Below are 24,187 nucleotides of genomic sequence, written 5' to 3' on the forward strand. Positions count from 1 at the left end.
AAGCCAAATAAGAGATTTCATTTTTTAATAATATTTATTTGGGTAATATTCATTATATATTAATAATAATATCAGTATCAATAAATTCATCTCCAAAATATAATATAAAAATATTAGAGTAAAACGTCAAAATATCAATATGTGCAGTGCGGTTTTCATCCAGTACTAATCTAGTGATTTTTCGGCTAATTATCATTTAGTTTCCACTTCTTTATGAGCTGTGAATCTCCATACCTAAAAATAAAATATTACGTTTTACAAACAAAGAGAAAAATCACAATCAATTTAAATTCATCATTTTATAGAAGAAGAAAAAAATTACACTAGGATAGGTCGATAAATTTTGATCATAACTTCATTCCTAGACGAATTGTAATAAAAAAGCTAAATTACTCACTAGTTTCCTGAGAATTCAACTTCCTTGAAGTGTAAACATCCAAAGCCTTAATTTCTTCCGCCGTTCCTTTGAGAATACTCTCAGCATCCTCAGTACAACCGATAAGGGCTGAATCGGCCATCAGACCCAAGTGCAGTTTACCACCGCAAGTTAGCAAAGTAACTCCCATACCTGTAATTATGAATGTCACCATTAAATTAAACCTTTCGTAGAATTATAAATATATATATAGATGTTGGACCATAATATTATCTTCTTTTATATTTCTTTTCTTTACCTGTGGTCCCCTTGTTAGGCACAAAAAACGACATGTTCCTGATGGATCCTCCACATATTTTAATATTGGTCGGTCCAGGTAGGTTACTCACAGCCAGAGTTGGTTGCTCACCGTATAAAATAGGAGCAAGTATAGACTTTGGTAAGACGTGACTTACCACACTCATCACCCAATAATTGACCTTTAAAAAAAACAATACCATGCATAAATTTGGGGAAGACAATATTTTGTATTTATTTTAAACAAATGTCACATTTATTAATAGGTAGGTACTTAACATAAACATTAAACTTTAATAAAGTAGTCTATACCATAAATTCCATAGACACCACTTAAAACGAAACTCATAACTCGAAACAAACTTATACATAAATTATGATAGATTATAGTAGATTATGTAAGCCCTGGGAAAGATAATATTTTGCCATATTTTTACAATAAATGAAACTTGTTGGAATGTCACATTTTTTTATAGGTAGGTGATTATACCCTTTTTTGGCGAAGCACCCTCAATGGAGTGATACATGCCAAAAACGACATTTATTGTTATTTTATTTTGATCGAAATGAACACTTTTTAATGACAAAATATTTTTGTTTTATTTTTTCAAGTGCTTTATTATTGCATTATTTAACAATATGTACAATGTGAATAGTAAATAGTCTATAATAAAACCCATAGAAACCACAAACTCATAAATAAATTAGGTAGGAAAAACTATTCGAAATAAATAAAGTAGGTAGGTTTATGAAAAACTATTCAAAAAGTCTGTTAATGAGTGAAAAAACTAATTGGATACGAATTGGTGACAACCTCATCTTCTTGATAAGAAAAATAATAAAACCTAAGTGGCCAGTAGAAAGAAGAAGACCTGTATTTATTTTAGTATTCCATAATCCCATGCTAGCACTACATCTAATTAGTGAACTAGGGTCCCTAATCTATGGTAGCTAAACATACTAACCACAAGACAACATAGGTGAACATATTTATATTGTTAAAGATCTTACATTATAATCCACACTGGATCTCAACTGACTTGTCTGCCTTCGCACTTCGACCAATCTTTTAAGCAGCGAATATGTTTTGTTGTCTCCCTGATTACCCTGCGTTATTGGAATAGTCAGCATGGCGACCGAAAATCTGTTTGCCAATTCCAGCGTTGGTTGTCCGATCTCATCATTGAATGTCAAATCAGTTTTCTCCATTCTCACGGGTACCACTGCCGTCATATATTCAGGTATTGTTGACTTGCCCAATAAACAACACTAAAAAAATATTTTCAATACCAAGTTTAGTTATTAAATATTGTAGTTAATACATGTTTATGACACATCATAAACATAAATATACCCATATAAAAAACCCATACCGCATTAGCAGTATAATGAACAAACTATGCATAAAAAATGCATTCTGAAAATGTTGCCTTTCTTCTCACCCATCAAAGAATAATCACATGTGAAAAGAAGACGGATATAATTTGAGAATCATTATTGTCAACAGAAAATATTTCACTTTCTTACGCAAAAAGCTGCCCAAGAGTATGTGTGTATGTAAAATACACACATACTCTTGCGCAAATTTGTGAACAAGGATTTGGACATATCCAAAAATGTTGTAAACTTACATTTTTATTTATACATAGATATTAATTAATTGAAATCATACCTGTGAAAAGTAATTATGGCAACTTGCCGACAAAGCTGTCAAGAACACGTCAGAAAATGTAACTCCCGGTATTCTTGACTTTATCCTCTTGATCTTATGGAGTAAGCTTTCTTCCGTCAACCCATCGGACACCCAAGCGCAAACCTTTTTACCGTTAAGTGCGGGTCCGTGGAGAACATTGTTATCCGGAGGTCTCAGCACCTGACTCAATAGGGAAGCCGGAGCCAAGAATAACACCACAACTGATCTTATAACCCCGATAAAACCATTCTTCACATCCTTCCATTTTAATTTTCCATGCATTTTTCTTAGGTTTACCAACCAAATAATGTACTTAATTACATTTTTGAACCTCTTTTTGTCTTTTGATTTTACTTCTTCATCTGCAATCGTTCGAAGGAGCAGTTTCATAAGAACGACACCATCGCCAAGACTGTGATGGATTCTAAATAACAATGGATATACCTCGATGCTAGAATTTTCTTCTGGACTCTTTTCCATAGGTCTCTCGCTGATCAAAACTTCCCACGAAGCCGTATTATCGAATGGTAAATCTGAATTAGCATTTTTGGAAACATATTTATGTAAATTATCATTGTTCATAGGCATATCTTGAGGTAAATCCATTGGTCGAACAAAATCGTTAATATTAAAGTTTCCATGTTTTTGCCAAAAATAATATCCCTTCTCAAAAGATCTTGTGTAGAACATTTTAGGGTACGCACATTTTCCAGTAAACAGTTTCTTTGATATTTTTTCTTTCAACTTTTCTAGCAGAACCCCATTTTTAGATTGATTATTGTCACAAGTTACTTCGACAGTGGTGATGACATTTATTATACTTTTTGCGTTATTTTCTTCCAGTGCCCAAATAGTATCCGTTCCATCCAACAATTTTACAAAACTGTTTCCGTATTTTCTTTTAAGAATTACATTAATAACTAATCTATTCACGTAAGATAAAATCAATGTCAATATAATGACAGGTAAAAGTAAACTGAATATAAAAAATGAGACAATAATAAATACGGTTTTTGGATTAATAAATTGAGGCCACGAAAGAGTGACCTTGTTTTTCAGTTTTCCATTCTAAAAAAAATAAATAAAAAATATTAATAAAATGCGATATTTCTATAAATCACCATAGAGCACCAAATCATATTGACACAGTCTGAATTACATGAAGGCAAGATCATAATTTCTGTGATTCAGATAACAGTATTACAACAGGGTAGTATTAATAAATATTAGCGTAAAATAATAACTGATATTTATTATGTAAAAAAAAAATATTCAAGAATTTTCTTTTGCAAAATTTTATTTGCTGTAAATTTTGAGAAGAAAAAATCAGTTTATAGACCCCTAAGATTCCCTAGAGACGCCGAATGCGATTTTTGTACTCCTGTTATTGATCAAAAAGGAAAACACAAGAAACAGCCAACATATTTGCTCTGATCCAAGTACCAACAAATTCTAAGCTCGGAATCATGTTGGAAGGCCAAACCGCAAGCTGAACTTTCCTACTATAGAACATGCTTGTCGTCCACATTTCAACCAACGTCAAGCATGTTTTGCAACATATCAAGCAACTTCACCAACATTTTTACGTTCAAACATGGATTGATAAAAATGAATAAAAAATTATTTGCTTTTTTCTAACCCTTATTCACCCTATAGTGCACAGAGCACTGCATCATATAGCAGCAGTGTTTCTTAATCATTAAATACAAAAAGGAAAGGTGATTGATATCCCTGACTTATTATACATGGCAGTATATTTGACTTACCTTATTTGAATAATAATTGTTTATAATAATGATCAATAATATTGGCAGAACAATGATGCATTGTTCAAAATACGATAAAGAGCTGAATATTGGTGTTCCGCTGAATTTCTCCATCCGACGGGGTCCAATAAATGAATCGTTAAATGTATGAAGCACACTTTTCAGAAATGGCTGCGTCCCATTGGAATCAAGTTCCACATCTGGCTTGGACAACCACCCTCGTGACCAATCCATCATGCCTTAAAAATTAATCAAATTTATTTATTGACCGAACATCTTGTAAGGATATATCTACATATATTAGCGGGCTAATTGCTTCGTACTAGTCGAGGTTTTTTGGAGCTTTGAAGCTGATAATAAACGGACAAATGGTGCTTGCACATAAGTGAAAACAAAACAACAACATGAATTACAATAAGTTACAGTATGAATGGTCAAAGTTATGTTACAGTACAGTTACAACATTGTATTTTTTTTATAAAGAGTAACCCGCAAACCTTCTATTTTAAAGGCTTGTCTGCTTGTAGGATAGTAAGGATAGGGAAGGTTGATATGAAAAACACAACACAAACAATCGACCAATTGAAAAAATACATTTCTTGTAACTTTAATTTATGCAACTGTTATATTTAATAATTTATAAGAAAAGAGATTTTCAAAACCCGCTAATCATCATTCGGCATACAATACATTATTTAATATTTCAAATTATATTATTTTGACTATTGAATGGTTTTACCTTTACTCTTAAACAGTATTTCTCAAAGTGAGCAATAACCCCCTTTTGAGTGCGTAAGGAATCTTTTACAGAGCACAAAGAGACCGATAGAAGTCCTAAGAAGTAAGGGGTATATTTTTATTCCTTTCCTCTTTATATGAGGGGACATTCTAGCGATTTTCTTTTCCCATTTGACCAGAAATTTTGATAGGGGGGCGCCAGACTACAAACGTTTAAGAACCTGTGCTCTAAAAGACAAGTTAAATAATAATTTTTAAAAAATCTAAAATGCTATGTTGAATACTACATTTTTATGTTATAACTTTCAGATGAACTAATAGATGTCATTATAGTGACAAATCTAATATAAAACTGTTGACATTCATGTGGGTTTATAGCCTAGCATTGGTGGGCTTAAGTGATCACTTTGTACACTGCGTAATACTCGCCATTATCTTAGTGTGGATGTTCAATAATGGCCAGAATAGTAAGCGGTAAGCCTTGTAAAGGGACAGACTTCCATATTTCCTTTTTATAAGAAAGCTTTGTCTCTATCTATCTAATCTAGTTTTTTAATACAATCAAATAAATGAACATACTTTGTGAAACTTTTGGTTGGTAATAATTTATTATTATTTTACACTTGAGATATCATTTATTTATTACATTACTACCTCTTTTTAAATGTGACAAATTTTAAAGTGAATAAATTAAGAGCTGTACCTTCAAAGAAGTTTGTAGATTTGTACGCTTTCTTGAAAACTGCGAGTGATACTGATATTAGGAGTGTCTTTTTCCTCCCATGAAGCCTTTCCGAGGAGCTAATCTACTTAAATTCACCCTCACCCGATGACATTTCTTGCAGAATATTTTCAACGCCAAAGTTAATACTTGTACTTCACAGGTTTCCTTTCTAAATTACGCAGGCTTGAAAATTTAACACAGCACTAATAAGATAAGAAAACAATTTAGCTGAGAAGCGTGAAATAAGTCTTTACAACATGTCATCACACATATTTCATAAGTAAAACAATTCAATTGTATCAAATAATTTATTTAATAAAATAAGACGACAGATTTTTCAAAATAAAATTGCCATGAAAATTGTTTAAAAATAGTTGCAAAGAAGCAATTTGTGGAATATGTGTAAACTTTTAATGTGTAATAATACACAATCTTAATTACTACATACGTAAGTAAATTAATAATAACGGTTATTGGTAAATAAATAAAGAAAACAGTGAGAGAATGATATAAATATAATATGAATGTGCATACATAGCGGAAATTACATATATAATAATTGTGTTATTTTAAAGAATGCTCTCTATAAATATTTATTTTTTATTCACAATTACTGATAATTTGATATTAAAATAATTTATCTATTAATTGATGGATGATTTAAAAAAGCCATAATCAAAGATGAGTGGAAGCAGAAAAATATTTAGCAATTCCCTCAACGAAGTGATTTGCATTCTCCAATTCCATGGTTGTTTTACATTTCAAAGTTGTCAGTATTTACTTTTCTAGCAGTGGCAACAGTAAGTAGTTGATATATAATGCATCACCATAATTGGCAAAAGTATGATGAGAATAAATACGCAAAGGTATACAGTGATGCCAACACCCATTGATCGCTGAGACTATATGAGCAGTACAAAGTAGCGTTGAGCAGTTTGGACGTACAGGTCATCTGTAACTGTTTAACTCAACAGTTGCAGATCTTTCGGCAATGAAATTGAATGAATTTTATACCAAACACATTAATTCACTGAACAAATGAAGACATTCATTCATAAATAGGAGCAGTATCATTTGCTTACTGTTGCTATTAGGCATGGGTCATTCATAAAAGACTAGATCTTATATTGATCTATTCATTTGCATTGAGTAGCCGGATCCAAATTTTGCGTGAATCTCGTTTAAGAACGCTGACCCATTACTGATTGATTATTTCCTTTTTTTTGTTTTTAGTTATTGGTCATTATTGTCGATAAGATTTGCAACACAAATTCTTTCATTGGATCATTCAATAAAAATTTGTTATTAACAATTTAGTTATTTGGAGAAGAAAGTAAGGTTTCATAGGGACAAAAATTCATATTTACCTGACTAAAAGATATACCATTCAGTCGAACCGGTCTTAATGAACAGATCACTCAAGTGACACAGATCTACAATGATACGGATCTACCTCACTATTTGCTGCTGCTAGAATAGTGAACCTTTATTGTACTATTATTTTTAATTCACATGCATATTTTTATAAAATATGGGTAGAATTTATTATCTGTGGCATGGTGCTTTTTGATAATGTGTGTAAGTGTTTGTGTGTATGTCTTTTTTTAACAGAGTACATCATTTGTCAGAAGAAATTATAGACTCTGTTAAAACCGTAGTAGTCCAATATTTTACTCATTAATCCAGCACCAACCAGGATAATAAAAGTTAGATTACAGAGGTTATGCGTTATTCTATTTTGTTTTTTACACTTACTTTTCATTTTGTACTTATTTGTAGTCGTATGAAAATAATATAATCAGCTGCATTTAAACACACAAGATTCATCTTGTCCTAAACATGGATGTTAAGTTCATACTCATTATTATAATATCAGTATTATTATAATGAAATAAATCATCATACGAATAAGCTCACAATTTAGTTGGTTTATCAAGTAATATTTTTATATGTATCGTTATGATTAAGATATGCATGGTTTTTAACCTAACATTCCTACAATTTATCTTGAAAATCTTCAAAATAAAGTATTCAAAATAAATTTAGATATCTTTAATTCTTTATGTCTTATGGAACCAATACATTAAAATGTTATATATCTTCTTATAACCCTACCCAGTGGTTCATAGGGCACTGCATCGTATTGACATGGTGTTTTAATGATGTTAATTACATGAAGGTAACTTAAGCAGTCCTGCATGTTATGTCCCAGGCCAGGGCAATATATCAGAGTAAAAAATCACAAATATGTAATTTGACTCCTCTGGGAATCGAACACGGGACATCCGGAACCATTACTCAAGAGAGGCAGGCAATAGGCGTTAATTTTACCAAAATACAAATTTTTAAATGTATTGTTAAAATCTAAAACACTGAGTATTCCTGATTGATTATAAATATTTCCAATCTAAATTTCAGATTGTATTGTAGAAGGTTTGAATTTATTTTAAAAATAATTATGATTATTACACATTTAAAACAAAATTATTTCAAATCCCAAAATATACCAGTTTGTACCATAACACAGTATTTTTGTTCACAAAAAAGTAAAACATAAATCATAGATTCTTTGCCAATTTGATTTCAAATATTAATGGCAGGCATGTATGTATTTTAAAAATCTGTATCTAGCTAGATACCTTGTTTGTTAAATTAAAGTTGCCAGTAATATATCAAAGTAGTCAATCTTTTTTAAAATGTCTGAATCTTCTTGTTAGTATATATGTATGTGATTGGTTGTAAAGTTCATATTTAACAGTCACATAAGAAAACCCAATCTATCAGAAACTTTAGGGCGATTGTCCACTACCCGGAATTTGACCGTCCGGCAGTCCAGTTTTGAAAAATGAAAGCAACTACGACAGTTTAGCGTGATCAAATTTACATGCAACGTGTTCACGCACCCATCAAGAGCATCGATTTGAAAAAATATGGACATAAGCACATGCCAATCCAAGCCAATCGTCGTTTTAAAACGCTAACTGACGTGCTGGACGGTAACATTCCGTGTAATACCGTGTAGTGGACAAACGCCCTTATACTCAATGAATATTATATGCCTCATATAAATTAATTGAATATAATAAAAATTTGATCATAATAGTATAAAAAAGCTTGATTAATTATGATATATTTTTTATTCTATTGGCACTTTTCTTTTTGATACACATGATCACATTGCTTATAAAAAAAGAATATATATTCACTCTAATATATGCACATACTTCAATTTGAAATACTATTTTTGGTATTTTGAAAATATGAATCGAATTGTAGGTAAGTGGGGTTCCTACCAAGGATCTCTAATTAGTCCACGACACCAAGAAATATTAAAAAAAGATAAAAATGAAACAGACATAAAAGATATATTAATAAAATATGCCCCAGGCAGCACACAGCTACTCTACATATTACGACTTAAGATCAAAAAAATGTCCTTAATTTTGTATAAGCCCTTGTAAATTGTGATAAATACTTAGATTCCTTCTGTAATAAAAATAAAGTATTTTCATGATTTTAATGTTGCGCAGCATAGCTCTTTCTACCTTTTTGCTCATAATTTTTTTTTAATCCAAGTCTAAAATTAACACAATCGCTGCGGTGCGAGTAAGAAAATATTAATATCTTAATTGTCCGCCTCCGTAGTGTAATGGTCAGCACGCTCGGCTACCGTTCTGGAGGTCCCGGGTTCGAATCCCAAGGGGGATAAAATAAATATAAGTGATTTTTTAACTGTCATATTTATTCAATATTACCCTGGACTGGTACCTGAAGCGGAGGGCTGATCACCTTTCCTTCATGTGTAAACGATCAAGACAACACTGCGTTTATATGACGCAGTACCCTATGCACCATTGGGGTGCGGATAAGGGTTTTATTATTATTATTATCAATGATGATGTAGGCTTTTTTTACTTATTTTTTAATTTTATCATACTCCGCGATCAATAGTAGTTTTTCGGGGGAGAATGGAGACTTAACATTTGAAAATCGGGCGTTTATCTGATAATACATGGATATTAATGATAAAACTTATGAATATGATGGCAACAAAAAATATTTCATGTACCCACATCGTAATATGTACCATGACTGTATACTGCGCTGGGAAATAGTTCGCAAATGTACCCACGGGACTACAAGCTGACTCAAAAGTATAGGTATGTCTGTTTAAAAGAAGCTATACAATTTTATTTCTTTTTATTTTATTCCATAATTCTTTTACTACTGCAATTCCTCATTTGATTGATAAACAAAACTATGTGGTTCACAAATAATATGTTGTGTTTATGCGCCAGATTGTAAGAAAATCTATTCAATAATGTATGGAGGGATAACCCATGTTCAAATTTTGGTCAGTGTCGTATTATATGGTCACAGAACACATTTTTGACACTCTGTGACCATATCAACCCCCACCGCGACCATAATTTTTACACGAGGAAACACATTCAATCTTACTTAAAAACATTTAATTTTAAGACACTATCTATGAAAGCTTACAAAAATATTTTACAAAAGTGTTAATAACATTAGAAATATCTACTTAGAAAGAATATTCAATTAACCATCACATTAATTTGCTTTGAGCATCATTATCATTAAGGGATTCTAGTCAAATTCATACATAATCAGAAAGTTCTTACACAATCAATCTATACTTACAGTAGATCTTGTTTCTCAGCAGTTATAACATACATTCAATCTAATGACAAAAATTGATTCCCTTTTTTTAAGAGATTCCCGTCTAACATCACAGTTTTTAGGTTATCTTCTTAAAATAGAAAATACTGTTCAATTATCTCAAAATATTAACTAAGGAAAAGAAAACATTCGCTGAGAAAATATAATACTAACAAACTTACAATATTCATGAAAGATTTTTATGATATTACTTTTAGTTAGTCATCATTTTTTTAAAGTTATAAACTAACTGACTAACCATCACGCCGTCTGTGCGTCTTTGCAAACGATCTTCGCTTCTTCTACATCCATACATCTCCTCATACATACCCGCCGATGATTCAGACTCCTGACCCGACCACTTTCATTGCTTCTATTTCCACATAAATTTGTTTTACTGTTCTTTCTTGACTTTGATTCACATGCCCAAACCATCTTAACACACCATTCTTAATTCAAGATTATGTGTTTTGATTCCTGACATTATGATTTGCTAATATGAAAAGTTACAGATAACTTCGCTTGACGCTTGACGAATTTGTTTTCCAGATGCAGTTTTTCATTATTATAAGAATACACCTAATGAATTGGTTTATTTGCATATATTATTATTTCTCAGCGAACGGGGCATATTTACGTTATGACGGAAATCTTATTTTATTGCTATTTTAACATGTTTATTCATTAAAATGACTTATGAATCTAGTGATTTAATTTAAATAACAGATTATTATATTTGTATTAAATTTTTATTGATTGATAGGGCCAATGCGAGACCCCAGTGCTCTGAGCGTACAATGCTATTAAGGTGGCCTTAGATATGTTATCAATTCAAAACTTTGTTGAATACCACTAAAATTTATAGCTGAAACATTATAAATTAAAGTAAATACAGTGGAAAGTCTCATAACGCGTACTTCGCATAACAAGCAAAAAAATGTGAAAACGATGACACTTCGCACAACGAGTTACAGAGAAAGGGTAAGTCTCTTTTTCAGGACATTCACTTTTAAGCCGCGACTTCTGCGCTAGTCAAAACAAAAAATGTTTTGCCTAACAAGTGTTTCGCTTAATGAGTAATATTCTGGAACAAATTATATCATTATGAGAGGTTCCACTGTGCTTAGAATCATAGTATGATATAAAAAGAGGAAAGAGTCGCTATATTCGTAAGCATTTTGTAGTTCTTATTAATGGTTTGTGCTAGATTTAAAAATAATGCTAAACAATGTAAAAATTAAGTTTTAGACATATCGCTCACTCCTTTCAAGAACGTCATAAATCAAAAATCGTCAATTTTCAGTTGTGCATGTTTTCGGAATGCCTGGAAAATGTACTATATTCCAGCAAAAGCGGCATATTTTTAACTTAATATATACCCGCTACAGGACAGAAAGTGTTGTTTTTGCATTTTGAAGAAAAGGTATTGTTTAATTATTTTTTTAAATACACTAAATATTTTACAAATGGAGAAAAAATCTTCAGGTTTTTTCCTAAAAAGATCTGTTGCACAGTAAAATAAAAAGTTCAGTAAGTGGCTTGATATTTATTTTCAATACATTGTATTATATTTTTAAACTTTAAAAACGGTCTCCTGAAAAATCACATTTTTTGATTTATGACGTTCTTGAAAGGAGTGAGCGATATGTTAATTCAATAATTAAAAAATGTGTTTAATATAATATATAGAATGGATCCTCTCATTCATTGCGATGAAATAAAACATTGTTTCAAATATTTCATCTTGGAATCTAATGAATTCCAGTTCAATGAACCTAAAGGTTTAAAATTAAGGTTTTTTTCCAAATTTAAGTTCACTTAGGTTAACTAAGATAATATAATAATTTATTATAAACTCTACATGAAAAATATACTCAGAAAAAGCATTGTATTTATCAGGTCAGCAGTCATATGATATTACTACAATATATTTGAAGGGCACAGGGAAAAGAACATATTGGCCACTATTGCGTCAAAAATGAGTGTATACATGATTTAATTCAGAACAAGCGAAGTGCAATGTAACATTAAAATGGTAGTGCACTATACCATCTTGGTCAGGAAGTTGACGTTGGAAAGATTTGATATAGATTTAGTCCAATGAAAAAATATTGTCATTAAGAAATGTCATTGGACTCGATTAAAAATAATGTGTGAGCAAATTGCCTTTATAAGATTAAGGAATCAAAAGATGTGCATGTCAAATCTGCGAAAGTAGGTATATATACAATGGAAAGTGACTGAGAGCAGTCGCTTATGATGTACAATGGCCAAAATATGAGTAGCATTATTGGAAAACCCACTAGTTTCTAGTTCTCGATCGTTTGCATCATGTACATTTGTAAATCTTGCACACCCTATACTTTACTTATCTAAACTATCTTAACGGTTAGAGATATGACCCTGCCTGTACGACAACCTTCATAGTTCAGGTTTCCAATGCAACCAAGCCGACATCGCAATCGTTGTTTGGTATCGAAAAAAATATAGGTATGTACCTATTTCAATTATGAATATGAGGTATTGTTCGCTGTCCGATATATTGGATAGACTGGTAATCCGAATTCTTCACAAATGGAGCCTAGATTACCAAGATATCTATTTGTTTCCTCTGTACTAATGCTTATTGTGTATTTAGTATGTTTGTCTCTTTATGCTGTAGGGAATGTTGATCCTTTAGAAGCCGCAGGAGCCAATAGACTGGCACAATTGCCAGTCTATTGGCAAAGAGTTCTTCAATGAGTTCTTCGCGAGTAGAGTCAGATTGGAAAGATATTTATTGTATTCATTTTCTCTGTGCTAAAGCTCACTGTGTGTTTAGTATGTTTGTCTCCTTATGCTGTAGAGAATGTTGACCCATTAGAAGCCGCATCAGCCAACATACTGGCGTTCCGAGTTCTTCATGAATGGAGCCTAGATTACCTTGATATCTATTAGTTTCCTCTGTGCTAAAGCTTATTGTGTGTTTAGTATGTTCGTCTCTTTATGCTGCAGGGAATTTTGATTCATTAGAAGCCAAGACTAGCAATCCGAGCTCATGAGTGGAGTCTAGATTACCAAGATATCTATCAGTTTCCTCTGTGCAAAAGCTTATTGTGTGTTTAGTTTGTTCGTCTCTTTATGCTGCAGGGAATTTTGATCCATTAGAAGCCAAGACTAGCAATCCGAGCTCATGAGTGGAGTCTAGATTACCTTGATATCTATTAGTTTCCTCTGTGCTAAAGCTTATTGTGTGTTTAATATGTTTGTCTCTTTATGCTGCAGGGAATTTTGATCCATTAGAAGCCAAGACTAGCAATCCGAGCTCATGAGTGGAGTCTAGATTACCTTGATATCTATTAGTTTCCTCTGTGCTAAAGCTTATTGTTTAATATGTTTGTCTAAAGAGACATAAAGTTCCAGCAGAGAATTTCGACCCATAAGGAGAAGCCTACAGACTAGGAATCCGAGTTCGTCATGAGTGGAGTCTAGATTACCATGATGTCTATTAGTTTCCTCTGTGCTAAAGCTTATTGTGTGTTTAGTACGTTTGTCTCTTTATCCAGCAGAGAATGTTGACCCATACGAAGGCGCAGGAGCCAACGTAGATGACCCTAAATGCCGGTGGAATCAGCATGAAGTTGAATGCTTGCGCAGGTAACCAGAACATGCAACTGGTCTGGAATGTTGGTAGGATTTTGTTCTTGCATTCTTCCATATAGTTGGTCTTTCTCTCCATAAGACTCATACCTGAAAGAAAATAAAACATTACAAATAAAATTGTTGTGGTGGCAATACTGTATGACGCGTCACGTGCCAGGCTGAACAGGTCCGAACAGCAGACACGAAGAGAGAGAAACGTTTCGGCTACCTTCGGTGGTGCATGTCCTTTAGACTATATTTAAATTGTCGCTAATTCTATACTTTTTCTTAACTTCCGTATTTCCACATTTCACAAATTATATTCCATTGTTCATTTAAGTATTTCCACTCTCTACCATTTTAAGTTTAGTTAAGTTTGTATTTTGTATTAATTAAAAGTAAAAACTGTAAGTACAATCTTTTATTCTTTCTGTGCATTAAACATACTATTTTAGCTAAAGATTTATCCAAAGCGTTCTCAAGAGGGGATTTTTACGGAGCGAATAATTATAACGCTAGATTAATCTTTAGCAGTTAGTGGAGCCTGCTAGTAGTTGACAGACCCCACGTTTAGTAGGCAACCACTCACAACTACATTGAAATTAAAACATTAAAATGAATTAAAAGGCAATAAATGAGTCTTTCCAGGTATTTTATTTATTTTATTTTATCAAAAAATAATGCACGGAAGTACCATGATATAATATAATATACTTTTACCATAATTCATTATCAATAAAATTGAGAATGGTGCCTTGAGATGGTCTGGGCATGTAAATCGAATGAGTGAAGGAAAAACAGTTAAACAAATTTATGAAGTGAATGTAGTTGGAAATAGAAGCAGAGAAAAACGTGGTAATCAAGTATTTCAAATACTTGAGAAAGTGGTCAGGCCAGGGGTTGAAATAATCTACGGGTATATGAGAAAGGAGACGATGAAATATTTGAGGAGACAGATTACAAAGACAGATTGGTGTGGAATTCTATTCTCTATGCCTACCTCTGCGGAGAAGCGGTGTGATGGTTAGTTAGTAAGATTTAGTTTTTTTTTTTAAAGTGTGTAAAATGTGGCTTAGACTTACCAACGAAAAATATAACTAATAGAGGTGGAGTTAGAAGAAATTGATCTAACAGCAATTTCTTCACAATTATTCTAACTGATGTTCCCACATATTTTTTATCTAGCCATCGGTACCTGTAATAAATAAAAACAATAATGTATAATTTGCATTAAATCAAGATGTAAATTATAAACATATTTATCACTTGCACCATACTTATGTTATATATGCTAACAATAATGTGCGAAAGCCCGATAATTGTGGATTTGAAGTTACAAAAGATGTTTAAAAATAGCGGTACTTTTTTTTAAAATCATTTATTTGTTTAAGATATGCGTATATATATATATATATATATATATATATATATATATATATATATATATATATATATATATATATATATATATATATATATATATATACCACACATAATTAATAAAAAAAATTTAGAGACCACTAACGTAGAACGGGGCTACTTGAACTTTGATGTGTTACTTGAGCCCAGTACAAAAAATATATATTTATTGATTTGGCGTTTAATTTTTAGAACTCCATTTCAATTTATGTATTAATTTTAAATCAAACACAGATTTTTTGAGTCTACTAAGTTGTATTTTATTAACAAAAACACATATCTTGTGACAATTGTTTCGCCTTGTTAGGGCATTATCAAAAAAAACAACAACAAAAAATATTTAGATTGTGGTATAGATCGAAGTATCGTGACAATAAGTGTCACCTGTCAGGGAAACAATGAATCATGTCGATACATTCATTATTGTAGACCAAGTACAGATTTAATTGTTTTTATACTGAGCTCAAGTAACACATAAAAGTTCAAGTAGCGCCGTTCTACAGTATGTGTTTTGTTGGTGAAGTTTTTTTAATTGTATTTATTTATTTGACAGTCACCCATTGAGAAAATGTTTCTGACAGTGTTAATTCTTATTTTTATTTACAAGTAAAGAAGAATAACAATTAATAAAAATAATCTTAGGTTAAATGCGTTTAGTCGGTGTTCTTAATAATTATTAAGCATTCGATATTGCTTCTTGTTTCTTGTTTCTTGTTCACTAAGAGTTTTTGCAGTGTTATATTATTTCCTACTTACCAGTAATAGTAAACTTGTGGATAGACTGCAATGCCCAATATGCCAAACCGAGTTATCATATGGGGATCGTAAGCCATCGGTTGACCACCATGCTGCATGCAACAATTCATTCAAGATTTCATATTAGTATTTTAGTTAAAAAATATACTTTTTCTTTTAAAGGGAAAGAAAGATACATGCTGGTTAGTTATTCCGCTGCCTAATGAATGGCCTTGATTTTTTTAAAAATACAAACACAAAAAAACATAAACAAATTTGATATTGGTGTTATCAGTTTGTTAATTTGAAGCCAATAGAAGATTTTTTTTTGAGATATCGCTCACTCCTTTCAACAACGTCATAAATCAAAAATCGACAATTTTCAGTTGTGCATGTTTTGCCCATGAATACCCAGAAAATGTACTATATCCCAGCAAAAGCGGCATATTTATAACTTAATATTTACCCGCTACAGGGCAGAAAGTGTTGTTTTTGCATTTTGAAGAAAAGGTGTTGCTTAATTATTATTTTAAACAAATTAAATATTTTTCAAACGGAGAAAAAACATTCAGGTTTTACCTAAAAAATCTGTTGCACAGTAAAATGTTCAATCAATGGCTTGATATTTATTTTTAATACATTTTATTATATTTTTAAACATTAAAAACGATCTCTTGAAAAATCATGCTTTTTGATATAGGACGTTGTTGAAAGGAGTGAGCGATATGTAAGATTTTGAAAATAAAAATAACTTTAATTCTTAACAATTTTTTGCATTATTACAGTTATATTTTATGAATTAAAAAAATAATACATGTGTCCCAATTAACAAATTTAAAAAGAATAATTAATTTCAATGTTTTGATTGTGTTAAAAACTTTGTTCACAAATTATGGGTTTGTCTCTACAAAAAATTACTTAACTCAACCATATACGAAACATGAATATATTTTCCGGTTGCCAATCATGGATAGAATGGTGAATTACACGTGTATAAAGTGATCACTTAAACCAGCCTATGTCAGGTCATAAGCCCTGTAAATACATAGACTTCCATATTCTTCTTCATCTATATTGATTTATCAATTTCAATTTATATTAAATTGTCAAGGAATCCATGCCTTTCGAATAAAAAATAATATTGAGGGATTATAATATACAATGAAAACTTTTTTAATTATACGGGAATTACATTTATTTAATTGTGTTGACCGCTTTTAATTAATGCACTCAAAAAAAATCCAACAAAAAATTTTTTTTTGCTGGTATATAATTTAATGTAAATATTATATTATTCTCCGCTTTCATGATGTAGTGGTTAGCATATTTGGCTACCACGCTGGAGATCCCGAGTTCGATTCCCACGGGGGTCAAAATAAGTACAAAACTTAAAATAGATTTAAGTTTTGTACTGACATTTCTTGGTGGAACTGCATTTTATAAGATAAAATAACAACTATGTAATTTTTTCCACATTAATTTTATTTGGCCACCAACCGGGTTTCGTCGTCACCGACATCATCAGACTGGTGATGTCGGTTACGACGAAACCCGGTTGCTGGACAAATAAAATTCATGTGGAAAAAATTACATAAGTAGTTGTTATTTTATTATATAAATATACCTGTGTGTGTTTTTTTTAACTTTAATATAACCCTTAAGCTTAAGAACTTCATATAAGGAATAATCAACTTAACATTGCATTAATTTGATGCAGTGCCCTAAGCACCATTGGATGCAGATAAAGGTAAGAAGAAGAAGTTATAAAGGAACATGAAAATAAAGTAAAACAGCAAATCATAATATAAATAAATTAAAATCAAAATTATAAAATGAAGTAAATACCAGTAAAATAATATTGGGGCATACATGGTAGTACCCATCACAGCATATCTTCCTATAGTAGCGGTATCATACTCTTTCGGCTTTTCCGGCTGTTATAAAAAGCGTAAAATTAAAAATAAAAATAAATCATAGGGTCAAAATAGCAAGGAAATAATGCAAGGATGAGATAAGCATATTCAATATCAGATGGTTTGGACATGTGGAACGAATGAGCGAGGAAATAACAATAAAACATATCGAACATCCATTTCGCATTAAGGCCTGGTAGTCGTTAAATAGCAACTTATTTTTCTCTTAATCCTGGTAACATTTTACGTAAATGATTTTTTCACAAAGCACCGTTTTTGCATTGAAAAATTAAGTTTTTCTTCGAAATAATTATATGGCTTTGAAAAGAAAAGATTGATTGAAAAGTAAGGAGTTAAAAAAATTTATATATATTCCAAAAAACTAACAACAAAAAATGTGTTCTAAAAAAAATGGGCGTAAACTGACGTCCGGCTCTCAGCGCTGCCGGACGCTAACTGCTTCCTATTATTGAGCAAAAAATGCAATTGCGTTTAATATTACTCGAGTTAAAAAAAAATAAGTTGCAAGCTATTGATTTTCCTTCATGGCTACATCCCAGCTATTGTCCTTGTAGACTGCTGGGGTCAGCACTCCTCGTCCTCAGGTTGTAGGTCCTTCTGTCCTGGATAACGTCACCTAGGCCATGGCTTCGAATCATGTTATCTTTCTGCACCACCCATGAATTCCTTGGTCTTCCTCTAGATAACTTTCTAGAAAGATCCATCTCTATTGCCTGGTTAACTACATGCTGGCTATAGATTATCCCTCCTCAATTAATTTTTAAAAGTCCGAATTCTTTCATATACATACGAGTACATACATACTAGAAAATGCCTGCAATATTTTCTATTTAAAAAAATATATATTTAATGTACTAATGATGATTTTCTGTTTATTGTTTCGGCATTAATTATTATAATGATGATTTTCTTACCAGAAATTTTCTCGTGAGAGTCTGTTGGGAAAATTCCGCCCCGACGTAGAGAACTCCATAGATGAAACTGTTTGTAGTGAGGGGATATTTATTAAACATGGTCCGCGCGAACGTCATCATCTTTGACGCCGCCATTATTGCTATTCTGAAAAAAAAATATTAAACAAAATATTAATAATGCAGCAAAAAAAGAAGAATAATAAAATAAAATTCGACCTATTGACTAAATTAAGAAAAAAATCAATTGGTCTGGGTGTCTGTGATATATTTTCCACATTTATCGTCCCTGTCCTTACTATCCCATTTTTAAAAAATATTTACTAGTTGCCTTAGAAAATTCTCACTGCCTATTATGAACTAGGATTTATAGCACATTTAGTTTATATGTCTTAAAAATTATAGTAAATGCTATAGTTCATAATAAATGAATAAAATTGATCCCTAAAAACAATACAAAGGGTACAAAAATACAATAGACACAATGGATTCACAATATCTTATATCATTAAAGTTCACTTGTCTTATTCGTCTTGTCATATTTTCTAAATATGACTCCACTAAATCCTATCTGCAGACAGATAGATACCATAAAATAGAGGCATTGAAGGTTATTCCTTAAAAAAAGATTAAAATGTCCCGATGATCGAAGTTCTACTGTACGATGTAAACATTTCAGCTTTAACACTTTTTACTTGTATCATTTACGCGGAACACGAACCCTTATCCGCACCCAATGGTGCATAGGGCACTGCATCATATATTACAAACGCAGTATTATCTTGATCGTTAACACACGAAGGAAAGGTGATCAGCTCTCCCCTTCAGGTGTCAGTCCAGGGTAATATTGAATAAATATTTAAGTGAAAAATCACTTATATTTATTTGACTCCCCTCCCTGGAAATCGAGCCCGGGACCTCCAGTACGGTAGCCGAGCGTGCTGACCTACGGAGGTGGGCATAATAAATAATCTGTCCGATATAATAAATGATTTGAATATTATTAAACTGTGTATTTGGCCACCCAAATATCGAATTCGCGATTTCACACACGCAGACGGATACGTATATCTAAACTATTTAGCATTTTATTCCGGTATAACATATTGTTTGAAATGCGTTGCTGCGTCGTATTTTTATAAACCGGGCGTCACATATCCCCATTTTTTCTATTAATAACAGAGACACACCTTCAATAAATATACCAAAGAATTGGTAAATTTTGGAATAGATACAGTGGAACCTCTCATAACGAGCAACTCTAATAACGAGGATGTCCTTTTATTATTTTTATCTCATCTATCATCTTCACGTGATGCGTAGGGCTCTTCCATTTGCATAAAGCTTGCACAAACCGCCCTTAATATGATTTTCCACGAAAACCGCTCTGTATAAATTCGCCATTAATATTATTACTATTATAGGGTTCTGCATCAATTCGACCCGATATTTATTTTTCTAAAACTTATCTGCACCCAATGGTGCATGGGGCACTGCGTCAGTGTTGTCATCTTGATCATTAAGTCCCAACATACGTTAAATCGCAACACAATTTTCATAAAACTCTGGTAATATTTGACGTAATCGATTTTTTGCTTTAAACACTATTTTTGTATTGAAAAAATAAGTGTTTCATCGAAATAAATATACAGTTTTAAAAAAAAAAGAGTTTTTAAAAGGTAAGGCGTTAAAAAAATGTATATATAAATATTTTTTTAATAAGTATATGTGTATATTATAAAATAAAGTCAACTTCCAATTTACATTCTTAAAAAAAATGTGCGCGGAGACACGTCTGGCCCCTTACGCAACCGATCGCGTTCTGAATTGGTACGTTTGAGATCTCAGCCTTATAGCGTATTTTTACGATTCTGGTGATGTTATTTTAAATGTATGAAAATCATGTACAATTCATTTATATTTTGTTGTTTTAGAAAATACGAAACACCTTATCTTTGGGCGATTGAAAAATGACGGTTATCTCCTCCCACAAAAGTGGGTGTGTACATATATGCGTAAGTGTGTACGATTTTATGAATATCAATTTATGAATAGTAATAATTTTATGATTTTACAATAAAACGCAACGACTTCTACGTCAGGGATTACGTAGCGCGCGAAAATGTGCTTTGTAAAAATTTAAATATCCATACTTTAGCCGCATTTAGACGATTCATTCAATACCGTACAAAAAATATAACAATCATTGTATATTTTGCATTATTTTTTTAAAAATTAGTCGTATTTTATAATTCGCTTAATATTCGTAGAAAACATTAATATTTTTTTTCCAAAATTGTGGTAAATAATAAATATGATTTACTGTGCAAAATCAATTACATAAATGTATTAGTTAATCCTTACTTCTTACATCAGCTGATAAATCAAAATCAATGCATTTCACTTTCATTTACATTTTTATAACCGCCTATATTATTTGCAAAAATCTCCGTCAGATTTTTGTTATTAAAAATTCACAGCACTCGCGTATATTTTTCCGCTCGAAAATTTGCGAAATGATTATTTACGTTTAAATCCAGACTATCTAAATATATCAGGTTTACAAAAATATATATTTTGCGAAGATTGTTGATATGTTTTGGCGACGAAACGCCTTCGCTCGCCTCGCGAAACTAAGGTTAGAACATCCGCAAAGGAGCAGTTGTGTCTGCGCATGCGCACGTTTATAGATTGCCGCCCTTTTTGCGGCGGGCTTGAAAATTTGTTTCCGTTTTTCCGAAGATAATTGCGAAATTTTGTCGTCAAATGCTTTGCAAAGAGTCAGTCGCTTCTAATGACAGGGTTTCTTTTAAAACGTTTGTCATTATTTTTCAAGAATACGTGACATAACGCTTCCATTTTGTTTTAGGAATGCTTGGAAGGGGAAAAAACAATGACGGTCTTTTTACATTTTTGAAAAGTTCTTCAATTTTTGTTAATGTCAGAAATGTATTATGATTGAATGTTTTTTTTAAGTAGATTATATAACAATTAATTCAAAGTAATGTTTACACTTCATTTAACACCGTATATTTACGTCTTCTTACTATAAACATAACATTTCTTATAAAATTAAATAACGAAATGACGTTTTCATTTTGTTTTGGGAATGAGAGGAAGGAAAAAAAAACAGTGATGGTCTTTTTACATTTTTGAAAACTTCCTCAGTTTTTGTTGATGTCAGAAAAGTACAATAATATGCTTTCATGTTTTTTTTAATTACCTTGTATTACATTTAATACAAAGTAATATTTACACTTAATTGAACACCATATATATTTACATCTTCTTACAATAAACATAACATTTATTTTTAAATTCAATTAGACTCCTTTCATTCTTCATATATTCAGACATCTCATGAATTAATTTTGCGATTGTTTTTTATTTTTATTTTATTTTATGTATGTAAATATATTATACGTGTGTATACAGGAATATAAATACATTATAAATGTATTACATTTTTCAATAGTGATTGGGTAGGGTATTTTATGACCGAATAATCGATATTATAACTTTTATTACTTATTGATTTGGTATTAACTGTAGAATATTTTGAGTGCGTCATAATATTTGTTCATATATTATCTGGGTTTTCGTTATGGTAATATGTGTGCATATTTTTATATTTTTTAATATCTCATCAAAGATGAAGAAGAACATGGAAGTCTGGGCATTTACGGGGCTGACGACCGTCATAGGCTGGTCTATGTGATCACTTTACACACGTGTAACATTCACCAATTCTACCCATTATTGACGACCACACTACTCAAATTCTTGGAAGTTCTATAAATATATATATATATATATATATATATATATATATATATATATATATATATATATATATATATATATATATATATATATATATATTATGTATATATATATATATATATATATATATATATATATATATATATATATATATATATATATATATATATATATATATATATATATATATATATATATATATATGAACCAATTTTGAAACATTGTTTTTGAATCACTAGAACTTCACTGGAGACATCTATTGGTGAGATGAAAAGAAGATTTTTATTGAGCAGAAACTCTTATATTAATATGTGAGGCCCAAATCCTGGATTATAATCACACACATGAGAAACGCCAAAAAATATCCCTTGTAAATACTAGAGGTGTAACTAACCTATTGGGATGATAGTCATTACTTTTTCTCGGTTTGCGTTTCTATCCAATTTTTTTGCTGTCAAATTATTAAGGTGGAGACTGACCGGAGCATTTCGTCCTAACATAACGTCGTAACATCGCTCGCAGCGAGCATCACCGAGCATCCCAAACTATGGATGGAGCGCTCGGCTCGCTGTACTGACTGCCTGAATGCTCGCATAGTAACGTGTTACGTTACGACGAAATGCTCCGGTCAGTCTCCACCTTTAAATACACTAGCTTCCAATGCCCAATATTTCATCAAATTTATGCACTTATTAGCGTGATTACCTGTTAGATATCATTAATTTCCCTTATGATTGCCATAACTAAAAAATCTGTGCACGCCGCTGGCGCTGGTACCTACCTACGGGTTTACAAATAACCTACTCCCACATAAGATGTTGGTTCGCCCTTTCAAGGTAGGTACTAAGATAAATGAAAATATTTCAAATCAACACAGCATATAAACGTGATCGATTCATCTGTAATTCAGTCCAGACAATTTAGACATTACACACTTTTGATTTTCGCTCACCAATATGCACTATCGACAAGAATCTTTGTAAAAACAGCACGAAATTGAATTTCTTGCACAGCTCACGTGTTTCGGAGTCAGAAATAGACACACGACCCTCGCACTCCCGAAAGCGAGAGATCACTGAAATATACGGAACCAAACGCGGTCCTAACTTCAATTATTCCCAATAGATTTGATTGGAGTTGATTGGTTGGCCAATGGGTTGCCATGCTCACTATTCGAAGTGCCGAGGCCCAAGGTTTCCAGGGCACGTCCAAAGACGAATAAATTTAATATTTACGCATAATTTAGATAAGTACCTACTTCTACACGCACAAAGAAGAATATCTATATCGTAGTCGTGGGTACAGGAGAAAGTGACCAACTAACAAAACGTAAAATGTTCAGGAGGGCCATTTCAGTCGCTTTTGCTTGGCAACAATTTAAACATGAATGCAGTTAGTCATTTTTAACAAGTCAATATATTATACTTCCAAGTTTAAAATCCTTTGGGATTTTTTTCAGGGCAATATTAAGCTAGTAAGATATAAAGCAGTCAATGATCACGTTTTT

General features: G+C 31.7%; 2 protein-coding genes across 4 annotated transcripts; both read right to left on the reverse strand.

Annotated features, from left to right (window-relative positions):
- Window positions 1–15: 15 nt before the first annotated feature.
- Window positions 16–5,697, reverse strand: LOC148304727 (uncharacterized). The gene is made up of 7 exons (XM_088267891.1): window positions 5,574–5,697; window positions 4,133–4,371; window positions 2,346–3,434; window positions 1,685–1,942; window positions 675–855; window positions 398–568; window positions 16–234 (listed from the first exon to the last, which is right to left on the reverse strand). Exons 2-7 carry the CDS (start codon window positions 4,367–4,369, stop codon window positions 212–214), a joined length of 1,959 nt encoding a protein of 652 aa, XP_088124017.1. The 5' UTR covers window positions 4,370–4,371; window positions 5,574–5,697; the 3' UTR covers window positions 16–211.
- A 6,229-nt stretch (window positions 5,698–11,926) lies between these two features.
- Window positions 11,927–23,727, reverse strand: LOC148304728 (mpv17-like protein). Of its 3 annotated transcripts, none has more exons than XM_088267881.1 (5): window positions 23,462–23,727; window positions 18,901–19,045; window positions 16,074–16,165; window positions 14,981–15,093; window positions 11,927–14,006 (listed from the first exon to the last, which is right to left on the reverse strand). In XM_088267881.1, exons 2-5 carry the CDS (start codon window positions 19,033–19,035, stop codon window positions 13,798–13,800), a joined length of 549 nt encoding a protein of 182 aa, XP_088124007.1. In that variant the 5' UTR covers window positions 19,036–19,045; window positions 23,462–23,727; the 3' UTR covers window positions 11,927–13,797. The 3 variants fall into 3 exon arrangements, with proteins under 3 accessions (XP_088124007.1, XP_088124009.1, XP_088124008.1); XM_088267883.1 differs by lacking the exon at window positions 16,074–16,165 and adding an exon at window positions 17,898–17,986; XM_088267882.1 differs by lacking the exon at window positions 23,462–23,727 and adding an exon at window positions 21,262–21,483.
- Between the last annotated feature and the right edge of the window lie 460 nt (window positions 23,728–24,187).

This window comes from Brachycentrus maculatus, unplaced genomic scaffold, assembly GCF_059751285.1.
Source record: "Brachycentrus maculatus isolate JH-2025_06_01 unplaced genomic scaffold, ASM5975128v1 h1tg000306l, whole genome shotgun sequence".
NCBI lineage: Eukaryota > Metazoa > Arthropoda > Insecta > Trichoptera > Brachycentridae > Brachycentrus > Brachycentrus maculatus.

Bases quoted from the DNA above. Each gene is read 5' to 3' on its own strand.
- LOC148304727 (XM_088267891.1), bottom strand. From the start codon at position 4,369: ATGATGGATTGGTCACGAGGGTGGTTGTCCAAGCCAGATGTGGAACTT. The intron at 1,943-2,345 runs GTATGATTTCAA...ATATTTTTTTAG, and splicing joins GCCATAATTACTTTTCACAG to TGTTGTTTATTGGGCAAGTC. The intron at 569-674 runs GTAAAGAAAAGA...TCATAATTACAG, and splicing joins GCCTAACAAGGGGACCACAG to GTATGGGAGTTACTTTGCTA.
- LOC148304728 (XM_088267881.1), bottom strand. From the start codon at position 19,035: ATGGCGGCGTCAAAGATGATGACGTTCGCGCGGACCATGTTTAATAAA. The intron at 16,166-18,900 runs GTAAGAAAATCA...TGTTGCATGCAG, and splicing joins CTCTCACGAGAAAATTTCTG to CATGGTGGTCAACCGATGGC. The intron at 14,007-14,980 runs GTAAGTCTAAGC...ATTTTCTTTCAG, and splicing joins ATTAGTTATATTTTTCGTTG to GTATGAGTCTTATGGAGAGA.